General features: G+C 48.9%; 1 protein-coding gene across 4 annotated transcripts in view; it reads right to left on the reverse strand.

Moving 5' to 3' along the window:
- Positions 1-25,507, reverse strand: part of ZNF618 (zinc finger protein 618) — a 178,562-nt gene that overhangs the window by 25,846 nt on the left and 127,209 nt on the right. For 2 of the 4 annotated variants that reach the window (XM_082656569.1, XM_082656568.1), the window contains exons 4-9: positions 21,396-21,473; positions 20,727-20,765; positions 15,807-15,896; positions 14,885-14,920; positions 14,716-14,793; positions 6,943-7,032 (exon numbers count right to left, since the gene is read on the reverse strand). In XM_082656569.1, coding sequence (XP_082512695.1) covers positions 6,943-7,032; positions 14,716-14,793; positions 14,885-14,920; positions 15,807-15,896; positions 20,727-20,765; positions 21,396-21,473 — 411 coding nt within the window. Of the gene's footprint in view, positions 1-6,942; positions 7,033-7,573; positions 7,634-14,715; positions 14,794-14,884; positions 14,921-15,806; positions 15,897-20,726; positions 20,766-21,395; positions 21,474-24,963; positions 25,045-25,507 lie in introns of all 4 variants that reach the window. The other 2 variants (XM_082656570.1, XM_082656567.1) reach the window with 2 other exon arrangements.

Below are 25,507 nucleotides of genomic sequence, written 5' to 3' on the forward strand. Positions count from 1 at the left end.
TGGTGTGATCTTTGATCAATGTCTCTTTCCCCATTACCCTGTATGTTCCGTGGGGGTAGGGACTCTGCCACTTTGGTCCAACCACGCACTCAGTGCCTGGCACATTCCCTAACACACAGGAAGTGCTCAACAGATACTGTGGAACCAGGAATCAAAGCACGAATGGCTCAGAAGCACTTAAACAGAGCACATTAAAGATGGGATGCCCAAGAGAGGGCAAAAGAAGCTTCTCACATGTTATCCTCCCACTGGTACCAAGGGTATAAGGCAGCTAGGGACAAAGAGGCTCAGAGAGGTACAGGCACCATGCCAGGGTCACAGAGGAGATCAGTGCCGAGCCAAGATAAACTTCCCAGGCTCCTAACTCATTTCACTCAACCTTTTGCTCCATCTGTTGACTTTCTCACATGGAATGTTATCAGGCTGATATTCCTACCTGGGCTCTCACTGAGAAAGGAAGAAAGCAATTCAGACTGGCAGACTGGCCTAGTAAGAAAGGTATGAGATATTTACACATAAGAGATATTAAAAATAAGACAGCACGCGGTCTCTTCTTTCTGTAAAGCTGAAAATTTAACTGGAACAGAAATTCAGAGACTATAAGGATTCAAGAAAGGTAACCATGCAGCGGAGAGGCAGGGAAGACCAGAGGATTTCCCTGAAACCTTTAACGCAGTAGAGGGGAGTGGAAACGCATTGGAGGCAAAAGGGAATAGGGTGCTCAAAGGCTAGAGGAGGGAATGCAAGGGAGAGGTGATGCAAGAGGAATCTAATTTGGGAACCACTGCTCACAGATTTTCATCTTAGAAAGAGAACTGGAGACCTTACACTTCTGGCCATGATGGTATGCATACCTGGTACAGGACTAGCCCTCCTCCAGATTCAACTGTAAAGCTGGACAAAATGCATGGAACAAGAATTTTCAGACTCTGAATGTAGATGGTGCAAGACTGTGATTCGTGAAAGAAGACCTGCTGTGAGCCCCAGGATCACCCCAGCTCTCTGCTAGGATAGACCCTCTGGACCACAGCACAGAGGGAGAGCTCGAAGGACGCACTGCAATCTCACTGATCTGAGAGACAGTGATCAGAGTTCAGGGCTTCTGAGGCAGCTGGAATTGACAGGGAAGAATAACAAAGAGGAGGCAATTGTGCAAAAAAACAGCTCCAGAAACGGGCAGAGGGGCCCCTTGAAGTCTCTGGCTGAACACCAAACTGTATTTGTACAGCGGGAGCCTCTGCAAAGACTGGCAACCAACAGCTGCTTGGGGGGGGGGGGGGGCGGGGGGGCGTGGGGAGCTGACTGAAGATTCAGAGGTGGCAAAAGGCAAGGAGATGTCTGAGTTCCACCTGCCAGAGGAGAGATCTTGCTGAATACCTCCAGCATTCAGTTGAGACCCAGAAAAGCCATGCCTCAGAAGGATTACTCTAACCCTAGAATAAGGACTGCTCTGGAACTGCCCTAACACAGCTTTAAAACAAGGCTTTGAAGTATCGAGTTGATCTGTAAGTAGATGAACTGCCTGCCAGAAGCCAGAACAAAATTCAACACTTTTTAGAAGAAGACAACAAAATCCACACATTCAGCAACATGGCATATGCATCCGCAATGCTCAGCACAGAATAAAAATTTATTTGTTAGGGGAAGTGGGAAAATGTGAGGAATAATCAAGAGAAAAAAGATCAACAGGAACATAAAGAAATGACAGGGATGATGGCGTTAGCAGCCAAGGACCTTAACACGGCTATTATAAATATGCGCAAACACTTAAAGGATAATATGAATATAATGAAAGAAACAATGTAAAAAGGAACCAAGTGGAAATTACAGAGACGAAAAATACGATAGCTGAAATGTGAAATTCACTTGATGGACATTTCTAATGAAACAAGTAAGACCGTAGAAGAAAAGATCAGTAAACTTGTACACAGGACACTAGAAATTATCCAAATTGAAACACAGAGGGAAAACAAGGCTGGAAAACCGAACAGAGCTTCAACTGATGATCTGTAAACATCATAAAACAATCTAATATACATGCAATTAAAGTCTCAACAGGAGAAGGAAGAGATTGGGGAAGAAAAATATTTGCAGAAATACTGGCTGAAAAATTTCCAAATCTGAGGAAAAATATAAACCCACTGATCTAAGAAGCTCAGTGAACCCCAAACAGGATAAACACGAGGAAAACTATACATCGTAATCAAATTGCTGAAAATTAGTAATATAGAGAAATATTTAAAAGCATTCAGAGAAAAGAGACCCATTAAATACAGAATAACAATCAGAATGATCTCTGAATTCTAATCAGAAACAACATAAGCCAGAAGATAAAGGAATGACATTTTTAAAATGCTGAAAGAAAAATATCTCAACCTAGAATTTCATATCCAAAGAAAATATCCTTCAAAAGAAAAGGTGAAATAAAAACACTTTCAATTAAGAGAATCTTTCATCAACAGACCTACAGTATAAGAAATGTTGGGCTCCCCTGGTGACGCAGTGGTTGAGAGTCCGCCTGACGAGGCAGGGGACGCAGGTTCGTGCCCCGGTCCGGGAGGATCCCACATGCCGCGAAGCGGCTGGGCCCGTGAGCCATGGCCGCTGAGCCTGCGCATCCGGAGCCTGTGCTCCGCAACAGGAGAGGCCACAACAGTGAGAGGCCCACGTACCGCAAAAAAAAAAAAAAAAAAAAAAAAAACCATGTAATTTACCACATTATCAGAATAAAAGATAAGAATCATAGGATCATCTCAACAGATGCAGAAAAAACACCTAACACCAATTTCTGATAAAAACTTTCAGTAAATTAGAAATAGAAGGTAACTTCCTCAACTGACAAAGGGGCATCTATGAAAACCTATTTTAGCTAACATAATACTTAATGATGGAAATGATCATACTTAACGATGAAAAACTGAACCCTATGATTGGGAACTAGGCAGAGATATCCACACATTTCATTTATTCAGCATTGAACTGGAGGGTCCTAATCAGCATAATGGGGAAGAAAGAGAATAATAAAAGGAATACAGATTAGAAAAAAAGAAGTAAGGCTGTCTTTATTAGCAGATGACATCAGTACGTACAAGAAAAATTCAGATAAATTTAGAAAAAAGCTAATAGAACTAATAAGTGAATTTAACAAAGTTGCAGGATACAAATTCAATATATACAAAAATCATAGCAACAAAAACTGGAAAATAAAAAAATCAGAGTAGCATCAAAAAACTCCATAAAATACTTAGATATAATTTAATGAAATATGTAAAAGACCTCTGCTCTGAAAATACAAACTATTGCTGAGAGAAATTTAAATAGACCTAAACCAATGAGAGATATACTATGTTCATGAAGTGGAAGATTGACTATTATTATGATGTCTATTCTCCCCAGATTGGTCGATAGATTCAGTGTAATCCTAAACAAAATCCCAGTTGGATTTTTTTGTAGCAATGGGCAATAAGACTAACATTTATATTGCAAGGCAAAGTTCTTTGTTTTAAGAAAAATATTCTTAAAAATACACAAGGTTGAAAAACTGAGAGTACCTGATTTAAGACTTACAGTAAATAAGACCATGTTGCCACCAACACAGGCAAATAGATCAGTGGAACAGAAATAAACTCACACGTACTTACGCATTCAACTGATTTTCAACAAAGGTCTCAATGCAATGTCATGGAAAAAGGACAATCTTTTCAACAAATGGTGTTGGAACAACCAGTCATATGGAATAAAGTTAATCTCAAATCATACCTCTCATCATTCACAAAAATTAACTTAAAATGGATCAGAGACTTAAATGTAAAAGCTGAAAGTACAAAGATTCTAAAAGATAATAAAGAAGAATATCTTCACCACCTTGAGGTAGGCAAGGATATCCTGAGTAGAACTGAGAAAACACTAACCATAAAAAAACTGATAAATTAGACTTCATTAAAATGAAAAACTGCTCATCAAAAGATACTATATGAAAATCAACAGTCACACCAAAGACTGAGAGAAAATGTCCACAAAATATATATTTGATAAAGACCCTGGATCTGGAGTATATAAAGAACTCCTCCAATTTAACAATAAAAAGACAAACAACCCAACCCAAAAAAATGGGCAGAAGACTTAAACAGTTTCCAAAGTAAAATATACGAATGGTTAATAAGCAAATGAAAAAGTGCTCAACATCATTAGTCATCAGGAAAATACAAATTAACACCACAATGAAATACCACTACACACTCACCAGAGTGGCTTCCTACCACCAAATTGTTGGCAAGAATTTGGAGCAAGTGCAACTCCCATCTGTGGCTGGTGGGAGTGAAAGGCGCTAGTGAAAGGCGCATTTCCCAGTCATCTTGGGAAATGGTTTGTCAGTTCTTAAAAAGGTAAACATACTCTCCCCTATGACCTATCAATTCTACTCCCTGGAATTTATCCAAGAGAAATGAACACAGAAAGCCTAGTACAAGCATTTTCAATAGCAGCTTTATTCATAATAGCCTAAAACTGGAAACAATTCAAATGAACAAGCCAGTGGCTCAACAAACTGTGGTACTTACACACAACAGAATATTGCTCAGCAGTAAAAAAAAAAGAATGAACTGATATATACAACATGTATGAATCTTAAAAACATTTTGCTAAGTGAAAGCAGTCAGACCCCAAAGAGTACATATTATATGACTCCATTTCGTTAGACCTCCTTCCAGTCAGCCTACGTCTCTCTGGATGCTCTCAGGAGACCCAGGGTTTCTCAAGGCCTGGCCCTGAGTACCACTTGATGAAGCCATCAAGTCCAGCCTCCGATCCCACACAGAACCCATGGACATACAAATATCTAGATCCAAAGGCCACTGGAGGGGCTATTTCTTGGTCAGCTTTGGAGAATCAATCCTCTGTTGCATCTAACCTAAATCTCTCTCTGTAATTTTAAACACAGATGATCATAGAGTCCCTAGACTTCACTAATAAGGAAGAGATGCACTCAACAAACAGATGCAGAAAGACAAAGAGAGTTCACGACAGAGAGAACAAGAAAATGAGGAACAGAGAAAGAGTAGACAGCCTTTCAGGAGAGAAGTACCTGGATGTTAGGGAAGTAATCAGGGTACAAACGAAGCACCCCTTCCTGCTGTACCATCTGACATGTGATGCAGGAGAACTTCATGGTTAAGAGTATGGGCCTGGAGGGTGCCTGTCAGGGTTCAAGCCAAGCTCCTCCTCTTATTAACTCCATGACCTTATTCAACTTGTTCCAGCAAGAGCCATTTGGGGAAAGAGCAGAAACAGCACTGAAGGTTTTCTCCAAAGGCTGAAACCAAGTTGCAGGATGGCTTTGTAACTAACACCTGCGTAGCATCCCCTCTGGGCACCAGGCAGCGGGGCAGTTGCTGCTTCCCCGGAGAGCACAGGTAAGCAGGTACCCACAAACAATTGCCCCTGTCCGTGCCCATGGAGAGCGGGATCCCCAGAGGGGTCTGAGCCACGGAGCTCAAGCCACAGCCCTGATGCTTCAGCACCAGCACCGTGAGTGGGTCAAATGGATGGGTCAGTGCCCACCCAGTGTAAGCTGTGGCCTCTCTCCCCCACACAGGACCTGGCCGTGTGGTGGGCAATAAATAACCCATACATGCTTAGCACGGGTGGCAGGAGAGGCTCCTGTAATCGCGCCACTGCAGATGCCTGCCTGAGGGTCTCCTTATACTGGAGATGACTGGAATCCAGACCCCTGGGCTGAAAAGACCTCGAGAGCTCCCACAGGTGGGAAACCTGAGCCCAGAGAAGGGAAGTGACAGGTCCAAGGTTACCCAGCAGTCAGGGGCCGAGCAGTATGAGAACCTTAGCCCAGTATTCCACCTAAGGATGGGTGCTCCCCATCTGAGGGAGACCCCTCAGTCCTGCCGCTCTGCGCAGCAGGCAGGACTTCCTGGGGAAGCTACCTCCTCCACCGCCTGAGCTCTGGACACCCCTCCCTGCCCACCTGAAAGCCCTCAGGGGCCCAGGGGCCTGTGCTGCTACTGCCAGTGCTCCAGGAGGGTTGGGCCCTCTAGGCACCTTGCATAATCCCTTCCCCTCCCTGAACCTAAACCTTCCCATCCACAGACTGTGGAGTGGGATCCCCATAGCTCTTTTGTGAAAAACAAAAGCAGGGATACTCCCAAATACCTCTTAAACACCCCGCCCTACTGCCCTGCAATGTGGTTAAGCCCCGCCCTGTCTGAACTTTGGCTGAGGACTGAGGGCCCTCTTAGCTCATATACTTGGGGATCTAAGGATACAGACCCCTCTGACATCCAAAAGGGAAGCTGGGAAATCAGCCGCATGGGGAGAATGGAAGGCCAGGATGTCCCTGTGGGAAGGATCCTTAGAACCCTTTCCCTCCCAGACCAGGGGAGGAGGGAGAGATTGGGGCCTGCCCAAGGCCACACACATGCCTGTGACTCCACTGGGACTAATACCCGGGGCTTCTGAGGCCAGCCTGGCACTCCTTCTGACTTCTTACCCTTTCTACCTCCAAGGGCAAAGCTGCCTTGTCTAACTGACCATCCTCTAGCCTGGGTTAGGCCCTGCACTGGTTCAGACTGAAGCTGCATTACATGGTGCTGCCTTTGGGGGTAGCGACTCAGGAACCACTTGATTTGGAGGTGCTTGGAAGAGGTGAGGACAAGCCTGCTGAACGACTTGGGTGAATGATGCCCACCCTTCCTAACCCCAAATCCACATGGGCCCAGGCCTCTGAGACCGCCAGGGGAGGACTCAGACTTTCCTGGCTTAAGGGTGGGGCTTTCCCTGCTCCTGCAGTCAGGTGGCCCCAGGTCAGACTTGGACACCTAGAGGCTGACCCAGAACAAGTTCACCTTTGCTTTCACCCTCCCCTGGCAAAACTCCAGAGCCTCAGCCTATGGCTGGCCCACCCTTCCCCCAACCAGAGAAGGTACTCACTGATGGGGGCGTGTAAGGCCACGTGCTCCTGGTAGGGCGTGTAGTACTTGTACTGCTTTCCGCAGAATTCACAGGTATAATTGCCGGTTTCTGTCCAAGGAGAGGAGAGTGTGGGAATGGGTGCCTGTTCCCATCCAGAAGTAGCAGCTTGCTCCCTCCCCACAAACCCCTCCTCATTCTGGGACCACCAACTAGAATCAGGAGCCCCCTTGAGTCAGACCGCCAGGGTTCAAATCCCAGCTCCTCTATTTCAAGCTGTGTGACTTTAGGCAAATCTAATAACCTCTCCGTGCCTCAGTTTTCCTATCTGTAAAATGGGGCAATGATAGGACCACCTTATAGGATTGCTGTGAGGATTAAATTTGTATGTCACATGCTTAGAACAGTACCTGGCACACGCTGTCCTCCTCCATCGCTCCACCCCCAGGCCCCGGTGCTCAGGAAATGGGTGGTGTCCTGAGTTGACCTCCAGTGCCAACCTCTTTATCAGCCCCTTTTCAAGCCTTGCCCTCTGCAATGGCCACATGTGGGTCACCTTGTCTCCAGGGTCTTCCCTGCCCCCAAACGCCCCCCACCCCCTGGCAGAAGGGGCCACGTCTTCCTCTTGGGTCCCACCGGACTTCATCTTTACCTCTCTTTTGGCACTGCCTAACTTCTTTCTTCTTAAAAATTTCTGATGTAATATTGTTCACTGGGGGAAAATTATAAAATACTGATAAATACAAATACAAAATTTTAAATATAAGAGAAACTTCAATCATCTATAATCCCCAAAAAAGAGTAGCAGCTACCCCACAGGGTGGAGCATTCACCTGGCCACTTGCCCCAGACCCCACCCGGCACTCCCATCTCATCTCTCACTGACGTCAGCCGTCTGGCTTCTACGGGCCTTGAATTAGCCGGCCCTGATCTATATGCTCTTTGTAACCTGGCGCGTTCATTCAATCAACAATATTTTGTAGACATCTTGCTCAAATCAATAAACATCGATCTCTACTGCATTTATTGGCTGCCTGGTTACCACTGGACTTTGGAATTTGCTGAGCCAGTCTCCTAAACCAGAGGACATTGAGATTGTTTCAAAATTTTTCCCTTATAAAAAAATGCTGTGATCCATACCCTCGTAGAAATTTTTGCACATCTGCTCATTATTTTTGCACACCACTGCGAAATAAAGATTATTGTTCATAATCTTTGCACATATTTCCTCAGGATAAATTAAGGGTCTGCATTTTTAAGGCTTTTGATCACCACAGCACCAACTACTTACTGAAAGACTGGGCCAATTTTCGCTCCCATCAGAAAGATCTCAAAATGACTGTTTCCATATACTGTAGCCAGCATTAAGTACTATCATCTTCTTACTGTGCCTGATAGGGAGAAATACATTGCACTGCTGGTTTTATTTTCCATTTCTTTGAGTTCTAAGGAAGCTATTTTTGAGGATTAATGAACTACAGTTTTTCTTTTGTGACTTTCCTATTTGTGTTTACAGTCAATGTTTCTACAGGCATGTTTACCTTTTTAAAATCGCTAAGAACTCTATAGATGAAGGGCATCAACATTTCGTTCGACATGCTACAAGTATCTTTTCTCAATTGGTTTCTTAGTCTGTTTATGTTCTTTTCTCGCAATATAGAAGCTTTAAAAATTTTGGTAGCTAAATAATTTTTGTTAACTGATTCACGACCACGGTAAAGATATATTATTGCTCTTTGTAGGCTCTGAAGTTGTTAGATCAACTGTATTAATTGTATTATTCAAACTCTATATAACCTTTATTTCTCTCCTTGCTCTGTCAAAGACTAAATGTTGTGATCAATCCTTCCAATTCATTGTGTTTCTGAATTTATTTTTTTATATTTAGATATAATGTTGTTTGATGCAGACGGGCTCATGAGATCAAAACCTCCACTTTGAACCATATCCTTTGTTAACATGACACTATTTTCTAACACAGCAGTTCTCAAAGCATGGTCCCTGGGCTAGTGGCAATCAGCATCGCCTGGGAACCTGTTAGAAATGCAAATTCTCGGGACTTATTTGAAACATTCTGCAAGAAAAATCCTAAGGATGGGATCCAGTAAACTGTGTTTTAACAGGTCCTGAAGAAAATCCTGAAGTGTTAGAAAGTTAAGAACCACCACTCTTTTTTTTTTTTTTTTTTTTTGCGGTACGCGGGCCTCTCACTGTTGTGGCCTCTCCCGTTGCGGAGCACAGGCTCCGGACGCGCAGGCTCAGCGGCCATGGCTCAGGGGCCCAGCCGCTCCGCGGCATGTGGGATCTTCCTGGACCAGGGCATGAACCCGTGTCTCCTGCATTGGCAGGCGGACTCTCAACCACTGCGCCACCAGGAAAGCCCCACTCTAACTTTTAATTACACTGTTTTATTAGTTTGTCTGGTATTAATATTATTAGTTCTTGATAATTACTTTGTTAAATCCTTCTACTTGTTCACATGTGCCTAAAGCTGTTTCCCTAAATTTTCTTGTACTTGCATTCATCAAACAGGTACTGTGCTAAATGCTGGCACAAAATGTTGAGCAATGGTCCCTGCCTTCAAGGAACTTACAGTCTGGAAAAGGAGAAAGAAAAATCAAATCATCACACAAATCTAAAACTGCAACCACAATGGGTAGTCTCAAGGAGACACGGGGCTATGAAAATCTTAATAGGGAATTCAATTTAGTTAAGGGAGTAGGAAAGAGCTCCATGGGAAAGAGAAGAGTAAAAGACAAGGAATTAACTAAGTATGTCTCTAATAAACCATTCTTAATTGGATTCTTTTAAGTTAACCTGAGAATCTTTGTCTTCTAATAAAGGAAATTATGCCATTTGCTTTTATTGATATTACTGACTTGGTTTTACTTGTCTTATGATTCTTTTCTTTTCATCCTATACCCTTTCTGGTTTATTCCCTTAGTTTTCAGTTGTTTGATGTATGAACTCTTTTCTTTGCCTTTCCATTATTCTCCAATATTCCAGCGTTTTCCAATATTTTCCATTGTTCTAGACAGTATATAAGATACATTTCTCTAATTTTTATAGTCAAGCACGAAATGATATTTTCATATCTATTACCATTGAGAAAGGTAGTTTAACTCAGTGCCTCTCAAACTTTAGCCTAAATAAGAATCATCTAGAAAGATTGTTACAACACAGACACCTGAGCCCCACCTTGGAGATTCTGATTCCACAGGTCTGGTGTGGGGCCTGAGAATTTACATTTTTAATAAGCTTTTAGGAGATGCTTATGCTGCTGGTCTGGGGACCACACTATAAGCAGGACTGATTTAACCTACTTTATTGTATCCTTCACCTATTCCTTCCTTCCTGGTTTTTAACATTCATTTTTAATATTTTAGAATGATCTCTTTTTTTGCATTCAATTTTATAATCAGATTTGCAACATTTTAAACTTAAACTTACTTCTAGTTTACCTGGCTTCAGTATTCACAAGTCCTCTTTTACTATGAATTAATGCCTCACAATTGAGCCCTTAAATGTGTTCAACCACTCAGTTCACTGGAGTACATCTTCAAGTAATTTTTTGAAGTTGGGTATATAGGAGAAATAGCACGTTTTTTTTTTTTTTTTACACATAAATCAGTTTGTCTAGATATAAAATTCTTAGATTACACCTTTTTCCCTTCAGAACTTATTCCATGATCTTTCAGCATTTAGTATTGCAGGGAAGTCCGATGCAAGTCCACCTTGAAATCATTTGTAAGTAACTTGCTTCTTTATTTCCAGGTACCTGTATAGTTTTCCCCCTTATATTTATAGTTTAAAAAGCCACTAATGTCTATCTAGTTATGGGTCCTTTTTTATTGATTCTACCTGACATATAGGTCTTCCTTTAGCTGAGCAATTTTTTCTTCTATTGTATCTTTGGAGTATTGCTTCTGTCCCACCAATTATCTGGAACAGTTTCCCCGTTCTCCATATTTATCATGTTTTCTGCTTATTAAGCTCATCTGTTCAAGTTTGTCCTTCACATTATTAATTCCATTTCTGCAGATCAACTCTGCTCTTTACTATCTACAATGTAGGTTTTAAATCTGCTCTTACATTTTCTGCTTCTCTCCAATTCTTCTCATCTCACTCCTCTCTCTTTGCTTTTTCATCTTATCTTGTTGCTTTTTCACCATACAGCTTCCTTTTTTACAGAGGTCATGCTATGGACTGAATTGTTTCCCCCCAAAATTCAGATGATGATGTCCTGTCTCCCAATGCAATGCTATTTGGAGATGGGGCCTTTGGGAAGTAATTAGGTTAGATGAAGTCATGAGGATGGCAGTGGGGTCCCTCATGATGGGATTAGTGCCCTTATAACAAGAGGCACCAGAGAGTTTGCTCTCTTTTTCTTCTCACCATGTGAAAGTACAGCCAGAAAGAGGGTCATTGGACCAGAATTCAATCATACTGGCACCCTGATTTTGACTTCAGCCTCCAGAACTGTGAGAAAATAAATTTCTGTTATTTAAGTCACCCAGTCTATGGTACTTTGTTATGGCAGCCTGAGTGAACTAAGACAGGTCATATTTTCTCATACTTGACTGTGGTTGCCAAACAGCATTTCCTTCTAGACTCTGTGGTAGATCATTTACAGAGGTATACTCTTCCTCTAAGTCTGTTAAATTCCTTTCTTGTCATGTGGAATTTTCATAGTTCCCAAGTTTTATTTTCTTATTTTTTTTTTTACCTTTCAAGTCACTCTTCCTTATCCAGGTATAAAACTCAAGTAACCTATAAATAAATCCAGATTTACACTGTTTCAATAGACTTGAACGAATTGTCCTCAATCATCCCCCCATTATCATGGTAGACCATTACCATGGGAGTAATTCTCAGATCTGCACCCGAAGAGCACGTTGACACACAGGGCCTCTTAGACCAACTCCCTCCTTCTAGCAGGATTCCTCTGCTCTGTCCTGGCTCTGGCTTCCTCCTCCTTGAGTACTTAATTCTCCAATTTGCTCAGCTGACATGGACGTGAAGGGCATACTTCCCAGCATGCCTTGCTGCCACTGTTTCTCCTCTTCCCCTGACCTATAGAGCTCTACTTGTGGGAACTAGCCCCTCCACAGTGCACTGTACCCCTACTGGCTCCCTTTATTCTGTGCCTCATCACTATCAGGGTTCTGTGGCACTGGCCAGCTTACAAAAAGTGGCAGAAGCCCAAGAAGCAGGATTCTGATCTCACAAGGCAGCTGCTGAGTGGTAACAAGGAACAGCGTCATACTCTTATAGACATCTCAGTTCCATGGCGTCAAGCTGGGAGCCAAACTCGGTCAGTTTTCTCAATGCAATTCCCTACTCCATATAATTTGTGATAATTCCTCCTGGGTCCTAGCACCGGCTGGCTGTCAGACGTAGTTACTGATATAGAGAACAAGTTTCATCTTGCTCTGTACCTTTCTGGATAATTAATAGGTACCACTTGTTTAATGCTTTCCATGTAAATGTCAAGGACTATACTAATTCCTTTACGAATATAATCTCATCTAATCTCCATGAGATCCTGAGAGGTGAGTTTTACTGTCATTACTGTGATTAAAGAGATTACAAAACTTGCAGGACGTCACACAGGCATTAAGTATAGAGCTGGGGTTCATCTTTGGGATGGCTCTAAAGCTCTCGCTCTTGACTATCTCTCAGCAACATCGCTCATTCGTTAAGCCCTAAATACGAGCCGGGTGCTGGGCTAGACACTTGACACAGGCATCCTCCAACAGCCCTGAAGAACAGATAGATGTTCTTATTCCCAATTTATACAAGAATCAAAGGACACTCAGTGGGGGTAAGTAGCTAGTAAATTGGTGATGTCAGCATTCAAACCTGGGCTTGTCTGATTCTATAGCCTATGTTGTCTGTATTCTATTTTGATAATTATGATACTACAGATGGAAGGGGTGGTGCTATGCTGGGACTGCTGGCAGACAGCACTGAAGCAGGAGGGGGGCAGTTTCACAGATCCCAATGTCCCTGTCCTGCACTGGTCTATGAACGTCCATCATGGAACATGTCTGATTCACATCTGGGTTCTCCCACAGTCTAACTTCTGGCAGTCTTACTGTTAAGGATTTCATCATTTTCTTCACTTCAAGATTGTTATTTTTTTGTTTTAAAGATTTTTTTTGCTTTGATGTGGACCATTTTTAAAGTCTTTATTGAATTCGTTACAGTATTGCTTCGGTTTTATGTTTCGGTTTTTTGGGTCTGAGGCATGTGAGATCTTAGTTTCCTGACCAGGGATCGAACCCACACCCCCTGCATTGGAAGGTGAAGTCTTAACCACTGCACCGCCAGGCAAGTCTCCACTGCAAGATTATTTTAATGTTACTGTTTATTGAATGTTTACCATTACATATGACAAGTGCTGTCATACAGACATTATTTTTACATCGTATTTACAGACATTATCACATCTCCAGTTTCCTGAGTGCTTTAAGAGGTAAAGAAAAGGAGAGAATCATCTCCTACGAGGAAGGAGGAAGAACACTCAGGGGCCCATCCAATGCCTTCCAAGGGCCGGGACCAAGTCCCGCCCTCTGAGGCTTGTCTCTGGCTTCACTGTTCCAGCTCCCTTGACTCTCCTTCCCTAAACTTCCTCATCCATTCAATCTATGTTTGTGTGTGTATTTTCACAAGCTGCCTTAATCCTTACTGCAACAGGTAGAGCCAATAAAGGTCTCTTCTTGCTGGGTAGTAAGAGAGGCACGGAAGAATAGAGAGGAAGAGGCAAGCATGCAACTTCCTGAAGGGCTGGACCAGTCTCACTTGCGAGAACCAACCTCCACCCCGACCCAAATCCACTCCCCCTGCGGCAGCCAAAATGTCTTCCTAAAACACAAACCTGATCGAGTCCCTCCTCCACTGAGTAAACTCCGGCTCATTCCCCTCAGGATGAAATCTAACTGCCTTCTTCTGGTTTTCAAGGCTCTCTAAGACCTGAACTCAGAATCGATTTGCCTTTCAGTTCCTGGAGCAAGTGCAGCTCTGCTGCCTTCATGTGGGATACAGGGGCTCATCCCTACCCTCATCCCCATGCAGAAGCCTCATGGATTCCCAAGGCTGGTCAGTTGCCTCCCAGCCCCACTGCTCCCTGGGCTTCTATGTTGTAACTACCTGCTTACTGACCTGCTGCCCCCTCCCTGTGTGAACTACCCGAGGCAGGGCCACATCTGTCTTGCTCACTGCTGTGTTCCCACAATACTCAATACCAGTGCGTTGCGAATAGGCAGGTCAAGTGCGTGGCTCCTGCTCTCAGGGGTTTACCGGGATGAGGATGGAGCGTCTGCATGTAGCTCCCCCGGAGAGCTTCATTTGCTGATAAACCCCTTCTGACAACAGTAACGACAGTATTTTCCGAGCACCTACTATGTACCAGGCACTGTGCTAATTAAGAGGTGATTTATATCCATGATCTCATTTAATCCCCCAACAAACCTGCGGGGAAGTGTCACCCTTACTCCACAGGTGAGGAGCCAAGGCTCAGGACGGCTAACACTGGGCGCCAAGCCTGTGCTACCTTCACTGCCCTGACCTGGACCCTGTGCTGTCCTGCTGCTTCTCAAAAGCAAGTCCTAAGAGTGACTGACCCATTTGACAGGTGGGCAAAGTGAGGTACAAGGAGGCCAGTGCCTCGCTGGCCAGAGCTGCAGGATTAGCAACGCTGCCCCCTTCCAGTGGTGGGACTCGCCCTGCCGCCCTCAGCCACCCCCACCTGTCTCCCCACCCAGCCCCGGCCCCAGAGAGAGGCCTGCATACTTGGCCCGATTTTCTGGAATGGTTCCGGGGGCTCCTCCTTCACCTCGTCAGTGGCCACGACACCTTGGTCGAAGGGGTCTGTGGGAGAACACACGGCCCTTAGTGCCCTGGTAACCAGGTCTCAGAGCCCAGGTTGGGACAGGGAGGTGGGCAGCCACCGAGGACTTACCTGCCCGATTCTCAGGGGCCCCTTCCACACTAAACACTGCGCCCGGGCGGGAGGCGGCAGCCGCAGAAGGAAAGAAGCAAACAGGAACCCTGTTAGTCCCTGCCCATAGCTGCCTCTGCCCAGTGCTCCCAGCCTCTGCCCCAGCGAGCTTGCCTTTGGGGCCCAGGACAGCTGCCTCAGCCACTGCGGCTGCCCAGGAAACCAAGGGCCACAGGAGGGCACATCCCTCTATTCCTCGAGGGCCCATCCCCGGGCAGGAAGACGCTTTCGGGCTGGCCTGTTTCTGGATCACCGCCAGACGCTCGAGGGACCAGGGCAGGAGAAAAAAAGGAAGAGATGGGCGCGTGGGTAAAGAAAAAGGAGGTGAGAGGAAGGATGGACCAGAGGCGACAGGTGGTGAGACCCGGCTGTCACAGCCTGACACGGGCTTGGGGTGTGGGGCCAGAGAGGGAAACCTCCAGAGGCTTTTCCAGTCCAAGACCCTATTTCTAGGATTCTTAAGATTCCAAAACTAAATTACCTAAATTTATCGTTCTAATTTCTAACTGTATAATCTAAGATGCTAAAATATCATCGATTTAAAAAATTGGTTTAATTTCACCAGAGCGTGGGAATACTCAACATGAAATCATAAAATAAATCAGTATAAAATTGTTGATATCCGACTGATTTTGACCCTCAAAAACGGCAATTTCACTTGGGTTACCCTCATCAGAAAGACATATGGAATATGATGGGGACCTTCTCTAGCCCAGAACCCTCGGAGGTTCATCACTCCACTCGTGGCCTGCCTGCTGCCCGACCTTCCCTGGGTAGGAAGTGGGAGGGGAAGCTGTGGGTGGGCCCTGGGCCCCATAAGCAGTCCTGGAGGGGGGGTCTCTTTGCGGGACTCCGCTCCTGAGGAGTGAGGGGGCTGACTCACCATCCACTGCGTGCAGGTCTCGGTGCTCCTGGAAACAGCTGTAGTATTTGTACTTCTTCCCGCAGATGTCACACGTGTACCTGAAGTTGTCTGCGGAGGGTGGAAAGACACGTAGTTACTAGGGCTTTAGTCACTTGGGGCTGGGGAAGGTGGTATGGACCAGACTGGGCCCAACTGGTGACTCCATGGAGAATAGTTCCTGGGGTGTTAGGAGTCTTGTACACAAGGAGACCAGGGAGCCTTGAAGTGATTTTCAAAGGCACTTCCAATCCTACCCCATGCGAGCTGAGCCCCTAAGGGCCCGGATCATGACTTCCTTCGTTATGTGAGAATAACAATCACTGCGGCTACAGCTTCCTGGGTGTTGGCTGTCCTGTTGGGGGCCAGGCCAGGAGCTTCCCCAGCACTCCCTCCATTCGGCCTTGCAATCGAGGGAGGAGGTAATAACCCATTTAACACTTGAGTCTACTGAGGGGCAGAAGGGACCTGCTGCCAGCCCTACAGCAAGGGGGGCCTGGGTGAGGCCCATCACGGATGGTTCTGAATGACCCTGGTTACTGGCGTTCCTGTCCTGTGCAATGTCTCGGCCGGACCCGCTGACTCGCTTCTAACAGAGACAATGCAGTAAGGTGAGGAGCAAAAGAGGGCCAGGAGGCTGGTACCCCAGCCCAGGAGCGGAGAGTGATTCATCTGGACAGAGAAGGACCACGTGCCCTGACTCAGCCACGGCTTAGAGTTAAGTGATGTCACAGGAAGCCTACGACTTTGGCCTTGCTCACACCGTCTCGCTCTTGCTAGCTGCCCTGCTGCAGGCTGCCTCACATAGAGACCCACTTGGCAGCCTCTGGTGAACAGCCAGTGGGGAACTGAGGCCCTCAGCCCAACAGCTTGGGAAGGACGGATCCTGCTGACAAACATGGGAGTACGTACAGAGGCGGTCCCTTCCCCGGCTGAGCTGTGAGATAAGACCACAGCCCTGGCCTTGACTGCAGCCTCGTGAGAGACCCAGAGCCAGAGGACCAGGTGAAGCCACGGGGAAGTGTGTGACACAGCAATAAACAATGACAGGGCCTGTGTTTGGATGACCCCCTAGGCCTCTCCAGAGTCTGAGGCTGGACTCGTACAGGACAGTGCCTTTGCCACGTCGGCAGCCCCTCCAACGTTTGGACTAGCAAAGACCTTGTGTGTTTGCTCCTTGGGCCGATCTAGGGATGGCTCGTCCACCCCAGCTTCCCGAGGATGCCCAGCACAGGGAGGTTGGGCGGCTTGCTCAAGGCTGTAGAGTGGGGCAGGGAATAGCCAGGATCCAGCTTCTCACTTAACTCTAAGCCACAGCTGAGTCAGGGCACATGGTCCTTCTCTGTCCGGATGAATCACTCTCCACTCCTGGGCTGGGGTACCAGCCTCCTGGCCCGTCTTTTGCTCCTTAGCACCCAAACACAGGATGTGATGTGACTGCCCCATCCCAAGGTTGCAGTGCCAGGCGATTCTGTGGGAGGGTTTCTGGCCCCCGCTTAGCTGAACTCAGGAACACAGATGGCATTAGCCAGCTCCCCGCCTCTGCCTCCACCTTTTCCATGGCACCTGCAGTCCCTGGACATGCCTGGAAGATGCAGGGCCACAGAGACGACCTGGTCTCCAGGCGAGGTACACACAGACATTCTGAGGGTGTGGGGACCAGGAAGGGTTCAGGCATCCACCATCCTACCAGGCCCTCCCATCTCCATGCCCCTGCCCCGACCCACCACGGAGTGGCAGGGTAGAGGTGGTGGGACGTGGGGAGGAGACTCTTGGTCCCAGCCTGCCTCACCCAGACTGCCAGCAAGTGACAACCCCACCTCGGGATTCAGCATCCCCATTTCCCCCCTAGTTTGGGGAGGGGGCGTGGTGGTAGATGAGCTGACTCCCAGGGCCTCTCTCAGGCTGGCAGTTCCAGGATTCCAAGCCTGGCACAGGCTTCGATCCTTCCCCACGGCCAGCAATCCAACACAGGCAACAACCTACCCCATCATGTCCCATCTGGACCGTAATCCTTCTCAGAGCTGAATATCCGGGGAACAGAGGTGGAGAAGTCAAGCCCAACTGGGGTCTGCTCGTTCCAGATGGGGTCCTGCCCCGTGAGTCCTCTCCCATACTGGTCAGCGCTGGTCGCTCCGCAGTCGCCCACCCCACGTGTCTCATCTCTGCTCACGCTGCCTCTCCTACCAGCTGGGCCCTGTACATCCGCCACCTCCAATAAAAGGTGAACCCCCAGCTTTCTGCCACTGAGAAGTGCCCCACCCTGCTCTGTCGAATCCCACGCCACATCCTGATCTACGTCTCCTCGATGTGGACAGGACCACATGCCCGGGCCCTCCTAAGGCAGGAGCGAATTAGGACAAGAGAGTTATCCCCAGAGGAAGAAAGGCAAAATGATTTTTTGGTCAGTGAAACCACATCTTCAGAACCCCAAGAGAGTTCAGGGACTCCAGGAATCTCTGGGGAGGCAGGCTCTGGGGGCAGGCTGCCCAAGTTCAAACTCAACTCCACCACTTACAGGTGCCATTAATGTCGGACACGGGCACTAAACTCTCTGCTCCTCGATTTTCTCAACTGTAAAACAGGACTGATATGTTCCTTCATCTCCCAGAATTGTGATAAAGAATAAATGAGCACAACACCTAACGTACAATAAATACTTGGTAAATGTTACCTAATATTATTGTTAAACAAAGGCAAGAGAGCTCGATGCGGAGTTGATCTTCTATGTTTGTAGTTGAGAGATAGGTAACTGGGTATATGCCTCTATGTGTGACTGTACTATTTTTCTAACAAATAAATGAAAGATTCCTGGACTAGAAGGTGTGAGACTTGGTTTCTATGCCCACCTCCACCCCTAAGAAGCTGCATGACTTCTCTCTGGAACTCTCTCTGGAACTCAGTATCCTCATCTGACATTCTCCACAGGACTCCACGGCCAGGTCTTGTCGCAAGGCTGGGGTGTGAGAAGGCCAGGCTGTCTGAGCAGGCGCTGCTGGCCCAGGGCAGGGCGGGGGGGCAGGACGGAACACAGAGTCCAGCAAAGCACACTGGCCGTGGGGAGTGAAGTCCACAGAGAGGAAGGACTAAAAATACCCCCAGTCACCAAGTCCTCCACAACTAGTGAAACTCCGGGAACAGCGGAAGCCAGATGGAGCATAACGGATCATTGAGGGGCTGCTGGAGAGGCCAGGGGCTCAGAATAGCCAAAGAAGGAAAGATAAATAGGGAAGTTCCTTAACTGTGCGGCTGACCACAGGCGGGCAATGGGAGCCGGAAGAGAAGGGAGCTATTGAGGGAGAAGGAGCCTGGGGCCAGGCAGGGGCAGCGTGGGGCTTGGGGAGGAGGCATAGGACCCTGAATTCCTCCTGCCGAGGACCCTGGGCCAGGTGCCTGGCCAACCTGAGGCTCAGATTGTCCAGAAAACGGAGGGGTAGCCTCAGCCCTGCAGGCCTTTCACGTGGTGTAAGAATCCAAAGAGAGAGTGGATGCGAAAGTGCCTTAGAAGAAATGCCGTTAGGACCCAATTGCAACTAAGTCCCTGCCTCCCCAAACTACTCGGTTTTGGATTTTTAAGGGGGTGGGGGGGGTGGCTCGTGTTTATTTATTATTTTAAGAAACTTTTCATGGTGGTATACCAAACATGCAGAACAGGGGTGGCCAAACTATGGCCTGCCCACCGTCTGTTTTGATAAGGAATCCATTTCCACACCGTCTCTGGCTGTGTTCGTGCTCCACGGCAGAGCTGCGCAGCCGCGATGGAGATAACCTAGGCTGCAGAGTCTAAGATATTTTCTATCTGGTCCCCTATCAAAAAATATGCTGACCACTGATGGAGAAAAACGTACAAATCCTAAATATTCAGCTCGTTACATTTTTGAAAACCGAAAACACCTGTAACCAGTGCCCAACTCAAATCACAGAACCCAGAAACCCCCTCCCAAGGGTAACCACGACGCTGACTTCTTGCAGCGTGAATTAGTTTCCCCTGTTCTTGTACTTTCTATACGCAGATCTTAGGGGAAGCACTCTTTGTGCCGGGCTCCTTTTCCTAACGTTCTGTTTGCGGGTAACCCACGGTGCTGTGTGTAGCTGTCCGCCTTTCCCTCTCACTGCTGTACTGTAGTCCTTTGTGGGACACACCATGACTCACTTCTCTATTCAACTAGCGCTAGGCACTTGGGTGGCTTCCAGTTTGAAGCCGTTACGAATAGTGCTAAGAACACCCTAATTCCCATCTTTGGGTGGATGTGCGCACACACGCACCTGGGAGGGAAACTGCTGGGTTCCGGGGCTCAGTCAGGTTTGTTGTGCTGGCTGCCTACCAGCCCTGTGGGTTTAGATTTGGAGGCAAGGCAAGCAGGGGCCACACGTAGCCAAGCAGAACAGTATCCCCAGATGCCGAGGCCCTGCACATGCCAAGCGGCGGGATGCCGCACCCCAGGGTGCGTGCCCATGCATTTCCCCAACATCAGCTACGAAGCCCCCGACCCATGAGTGGGAGTCAAAAGAACATAGGAAATGGTGTATACCCTGGACCCCTCTTGGGGATACATGTGCCTATTTTGCCAGTGAAGGGCCCTGAAAAGTCTACAGCAAAGAAACATGTTCAACTTAGCAGAACTCAAGGCTTCCCCAGGTTATCTGGCCAGAGAAGCCTTTACTGACAGAAAGCCTGTTAACTTCCCCCAGCATGCCTAGCCACAGAGCACACTTTGGGAAAGGCTGCTCTGAGGTGCTGTGTCCAAAGCCAAAGCCTGCATCACAGCAACAGGCCTCCCAGAAGCCGCCTGGGGTGGGGGTGATGGGTTGAGAGCATCACCCCCGGCCCTGGCTCTCCCTTCTCCTCCCACCCCTGGCCCTCTCAGCCCGCACAGTCCAAGAGGAGGGAAAAATACTCACTGCCTTGGGAGGCTCCCTCCCCTGAGGTGGCTTCTGTGTCTGTGAGAGAGAGAAGAAGGAGGTGAGCAGAGTGGACCAATGGAAGGGCCAGCACCAAAAGAGAGAGAAGCCGGGCAGGCGGAGGCAGGAGAAGCCGCTACCGCGTGCCCAGGGATGCTCTCTTCCCACTCAGGATACAGGCACAAAGCCTTCCCCGTGTTCTCTGCTGTCTGTCAGGCCCTGAGCCGGTGCCCTTCCTCCCTGCCTGCCAGGGTCAGGCTCAGGGAGGGGCAGGCACCATCCCTCCTGTCCCCGTAGCTTCAGCGCCCTCATCTTCAGAATGGAGACAGCACCCTGCCCCACTCCCTGGGCTGTCATGAGCAGCACATGAGATGACACACGAGCACCTTCCCTGCAAGGACCGCTGACAGTGAACAGCACTGAAGCACCTTGGGAGGAAGCGGGTCTGTGCGGGGCAGACAGGGGGCACTGGTGGCATATCCTGCTGTACCCCACCCCACTCCCATCCCTGGGTGCTCTCCCAAGTTAAGGAGGCCTCTCCTCTCCTCTTCAGGTCCCACTCCTACTGCAGAAAGAGCTCTGAGGGCCTCTGGGGTCACCCTGGAGGGACCCAGGCGGAGGATGGGGAGGTGCGGCCCCTCAGCTCTGCCCCAGGGACATGCCACTCACCTCGGTGTGCCCGTACGTGGGTCTGGAAACAGTTGTAATATTTGTACTTCTTGCCACAGATTCCACACTCGTAGGAACCTAGAAAACAGGAAAGGAAGGGACTGGTCAGCCAGCATCCAACGTGCGCAACCACGAGGCCCCGGGACCCCTGGTGATGCCTCCAGGTAATGCTAACTCTGTGCCAATGGGCTATCGTGTCTCCCACGAGCAAAGAGGCAGCAAGGACCAGCAAAGACAGCACTGAGCTGGAGGTCAGGAGGCTGGGGTCTATTTCAGGCTTTTGTCTCTATTTTCTGAGTGACCTTGGGAGAGTCACTTCCCGCCTCTGGGCCTCAGCTTCCAAATCTAACACAGAGAGGGTAACTTCTTAGGTAACTCACAGTTATTCCTTGAAAGGAAAAAGGAGATGAATGTAAAAGAATTTCAGGATAAGGAATAAATTGCATTCATGTAAGGAAATCATCACTTAGATGCAACAGAATAATTTCTAGCTACTGCTCTCCCCGCCAGGATGGACAGAGGTTAAGAGCACAGGCTTTAAACCATGTATCTGGGTTCTGCCACTTACCAGCAGCATGACCTTGGTAATTTCCTTAAACACACTAAGCCTCAGTCTGCTCATCTGCAAAATGGGGCTAAAAGTACCTACCTCACAGAGTTCGCCCTACGCCCCAGCAGGAAGTGCCCAGCTCTACTACAGATGTGTCTGACAAGGAGAGGGCCTCTCTTGTCTGTTGAGGTGCCGTCTTGATCCCTCAGACGTGCAGAGATCAACATGGTATGAATGTCTGACTCCAGCCCTCTGCCAGGCCCTTCTCCCAGAGGCAGGTAGACTGAAATGGCTGAGCTCCCAGCAGGCATTTCAGATAAGTCAAAGGCAGGGCCCACCCATGCAGATCATAGGGCAAAGGCCCATGGCAGGAAGGCAAGCAGAGCCCATCAGACCCAGCCTGGCAGGGGTCCCAGGAGGTAGAGGCCCTGCCCATCCCTCACACAGGCCTGCCACCACCTGGGCCCAGGCCCCATCCCTAACAGAACGACCTGGGAGCTTGCACACACACAGAGTCCCTGACCCCACCCCAGGCTAACAGTACCAGAATGGCCAGGGCCAGGGGCCTAGGAAGCTGCCTTTTCCCAAAGCATCCACAGAAGATTCTGATGCCCAGCAACCAGGCGTGGGAACCACTGGTTTGAAGTCAGACAGCCCTAGGATGGAGTCTCAGCTAAACCATTTACTGGCCGGGCCTCAGTCTCCTTATTGGAAAACTGTGGATAACTTAAGAGCATCTATGTGAAGACTGGATGAAGCATGAGTAGTATTCCTACCACGAGCGCGGACAGTCGGTGAGTGGGACCATCATCAACTCCCACTGCCTGCGCTCTCCGACCTGGGGCCAGAGGCCCGGCTACTGGGTGTGAACTCCAAGTATCAGGTTAAGTCAGAAGAGCACTGGGCTTGGAGACTGACCGTGAGCTCAGCTCTGCCAGCCCCTAGCTGTTTGATCGCAGGAACATTCCTTTTCCGGTCCGAGCCTCAGCTTCCTCACCTGTAAAACAGGACTATACCTGCATCTCATGACCAAGATCAGGATGACTGAGCTACAACCTGCGAGTCAGCGGCCCCCAGGGGGCAGCGCCACTTTGCTACTGTGGGTCACTCAAGGGGACGCTGTCCTGCAAACCAGCATGGAATTTAGCAGCCTGTTATTCAGTGGTTTTATATGTGTTACCCTTGTCTTACTGGGAAAAATATAAACCCACGGAGGGCAAAGATCAGAGTGTATATTTCCCTGTCTTCAGTCCGTGACTAGCACACAGCAGGGGCTCAGTAAATTCACGGCGTCCTGCTGTTCTACTCATCTGTCACTGAGTAATAAAGACCTGGACTCCCTCCCTATGCCTCCAACCCACGCTTCAACGGTTTCTGCTAATTCTTCTCCTTCAACCGATCGGGAATTTATTGAGCGTCTTCACATGCCCGGCACCGAGGCCCCAACCATAAGCAAGATGCGATCGCTGCCCTCCGTCTGATGGGAAGCAGACGGCCCACCAGGCGAGAGGACGTGCAGAGTGGCTGTGCTACGACGGCCAAGTGCAGGACCTGGTGGGCACACTGCGGGACCCTGACACGGCTATAGCAAGGGGCCGCAGTCAGGGGCCTTGAGCAGGAGAAGGGAAAGACGGGGGGACGTGTAGGGGCAGGCAGCCCAGGGAAGGGGGAGTCTCTCCCCAAAGGACCGAGGCCACAGTCTGTGATGGGGAAGACTTGTTTAGACTTGATGCACTTCTGATGAGGTCTCTAAGCCCCAGCTCTACCCCTCTCTGCCACTAGACCTGGGCCTCAGTTTCTCCAACTGCCCTCAGTACCCAAAGTCTTTCCTCAAACCATACAGTAAGTGTAGGCTGATGGACAGAGCCTGCAGGCTGCGATGTCCCCGACTCACCCACCCAGTTGACACTGTTTATAAGCAGGTGTCCCACTGGCTTCTCCCTCAATCCACAGACAGCCAAGGGTCCATGCAGCCTTGCTCACAGGCCTCAACACATTCAGAGAATCACAGGGGCACAGTTCGCCAGCTTCGGGCCCTCTCCTGGCCCCAGCGCAGAGCAGACCCCTTGCTTGGCACAGAGTCTCAGGACAGAGCAGTGTGTGTTGGCAGGAGGGACACCTGAGTTCAAGGTCCTGCCTCTCCCCCACTCACCCTAAGACCCCAGGCTGCAGGTGCTCCGTCTGCAGAAGGGGCTGGATGGGCAGGGAGGCTGGTGCGTGGGGAGAGTGCAACAGAGTGGCAGCCCCACAGCGCAGCTGTGTCAGCAAGCCTGGGTTCAAATCCCGGCTCACCACATACCAGCCTGGGGCCCTGGACAAGTCATGGAAACACCCACACCTCAGGCTTCCTCTCTGTAAAATGGACACAGTAGAATGCTACCCACCTCATTGGCGGGGGGTGGGGAGGAAGGGGGGGGCGAGCAATAATATGAGCAGTAATACTGTGGCCACTAAGCACAGTTCCTAGTACAAGGCAAGCACTCGGTAAAGGAGAGCTGCTGTTACTGTCAGCTTTCCCCAAAGTGCGCTGGGACCCAACTTCCTGAATGCATCCCAGGGAGAGGAGCCTGTGACCAAGCAAGGGGGAGGCGCGGCCCATCGGGGGAGGCACCATGCACGGGAGCTGCGCCCGCTGGGAGAGGTCCTGCAGTAACGGAACCCAGCGGACTGTTAACCCCAGGTCTCCCAACAAATTTGGCCACGGAACTCCTTGCTCCCCTTGGCTTGTTTCAGAGCTGCAGCCCATAGCAAGTGCTGCTGAAAAGGTCCCGACGTTCCCGGCTTCCAGATTCCTACGTGCTCTACCATCCCTCCAGCAGCACGTCTTCCCGGGCCCCGGGCAGGCTCAGATTTGCTGACCGGTGGCAGTGATGGGTGGAACAGGTGGCTCCCTGTGTCCCTGCAGAGGCTAGCAGGCCCTGTATACTCAGGGGTCTGCAGCTGACGGCTGCACTCAGCCACGGCCCCGCCCTCATGCTGGCCCCCGATCGGTCCTCCTGCCCTTCAGCCATCAGGTACCAGATGCATATCTCAACGCTTGGGCCCTGAATACGGTTCGCACAGATTCACCGTGAGGGCTGCCTTCCGGCGCTCTTCCATCTGAACTAGTAAGAAATCAGAAAGAGCCCTTAAAGATGGGGCCCAGTGAGGAGGGCTCTGAGTCTAGGGCTGGCCAGTCTCTTGACCTCTCAGTGCCTCAGTCTCCCCATCCACACACGAGAGGGTTGGACAAGACCACGCCGTCTACTTTTTCACTGAAGAGCTTGTGCTGGCGAAGGGGCAGCCACACTTCCCCAAGGGAGGCTGGGGTATGGCAGAAAAGCAGCCGCAGGCCCAGATTCCCCTGCAGTTTTATGTTTCCTCTGTCCTGATTCAAAACATGGATGTAACATAAAGTTACCCATCCCGTGGTTATAACCTAACATTTCTCCCCGTAATCCTTCCAGCAAAATGACCCTCCAGGGAGGATGTACCCCACGTGTGCTGTGGCCTTGTGTCCCCCTGGCCCACGGCCACCGTGTACCCCAGGTTGGTGCAGTGGGCGCTGGAGGGACCTCACCGA

Source organism: Grampus griseus, assembly GCF_964374135.1.
Source record: "Grampus griseus genome assembly, chromosome: 6".
NCBI lineage: Eukaryota > Metazoa > Chordata > Mammalia > Artiodactyla > Delphinidae > Grampus > Grampus griseus.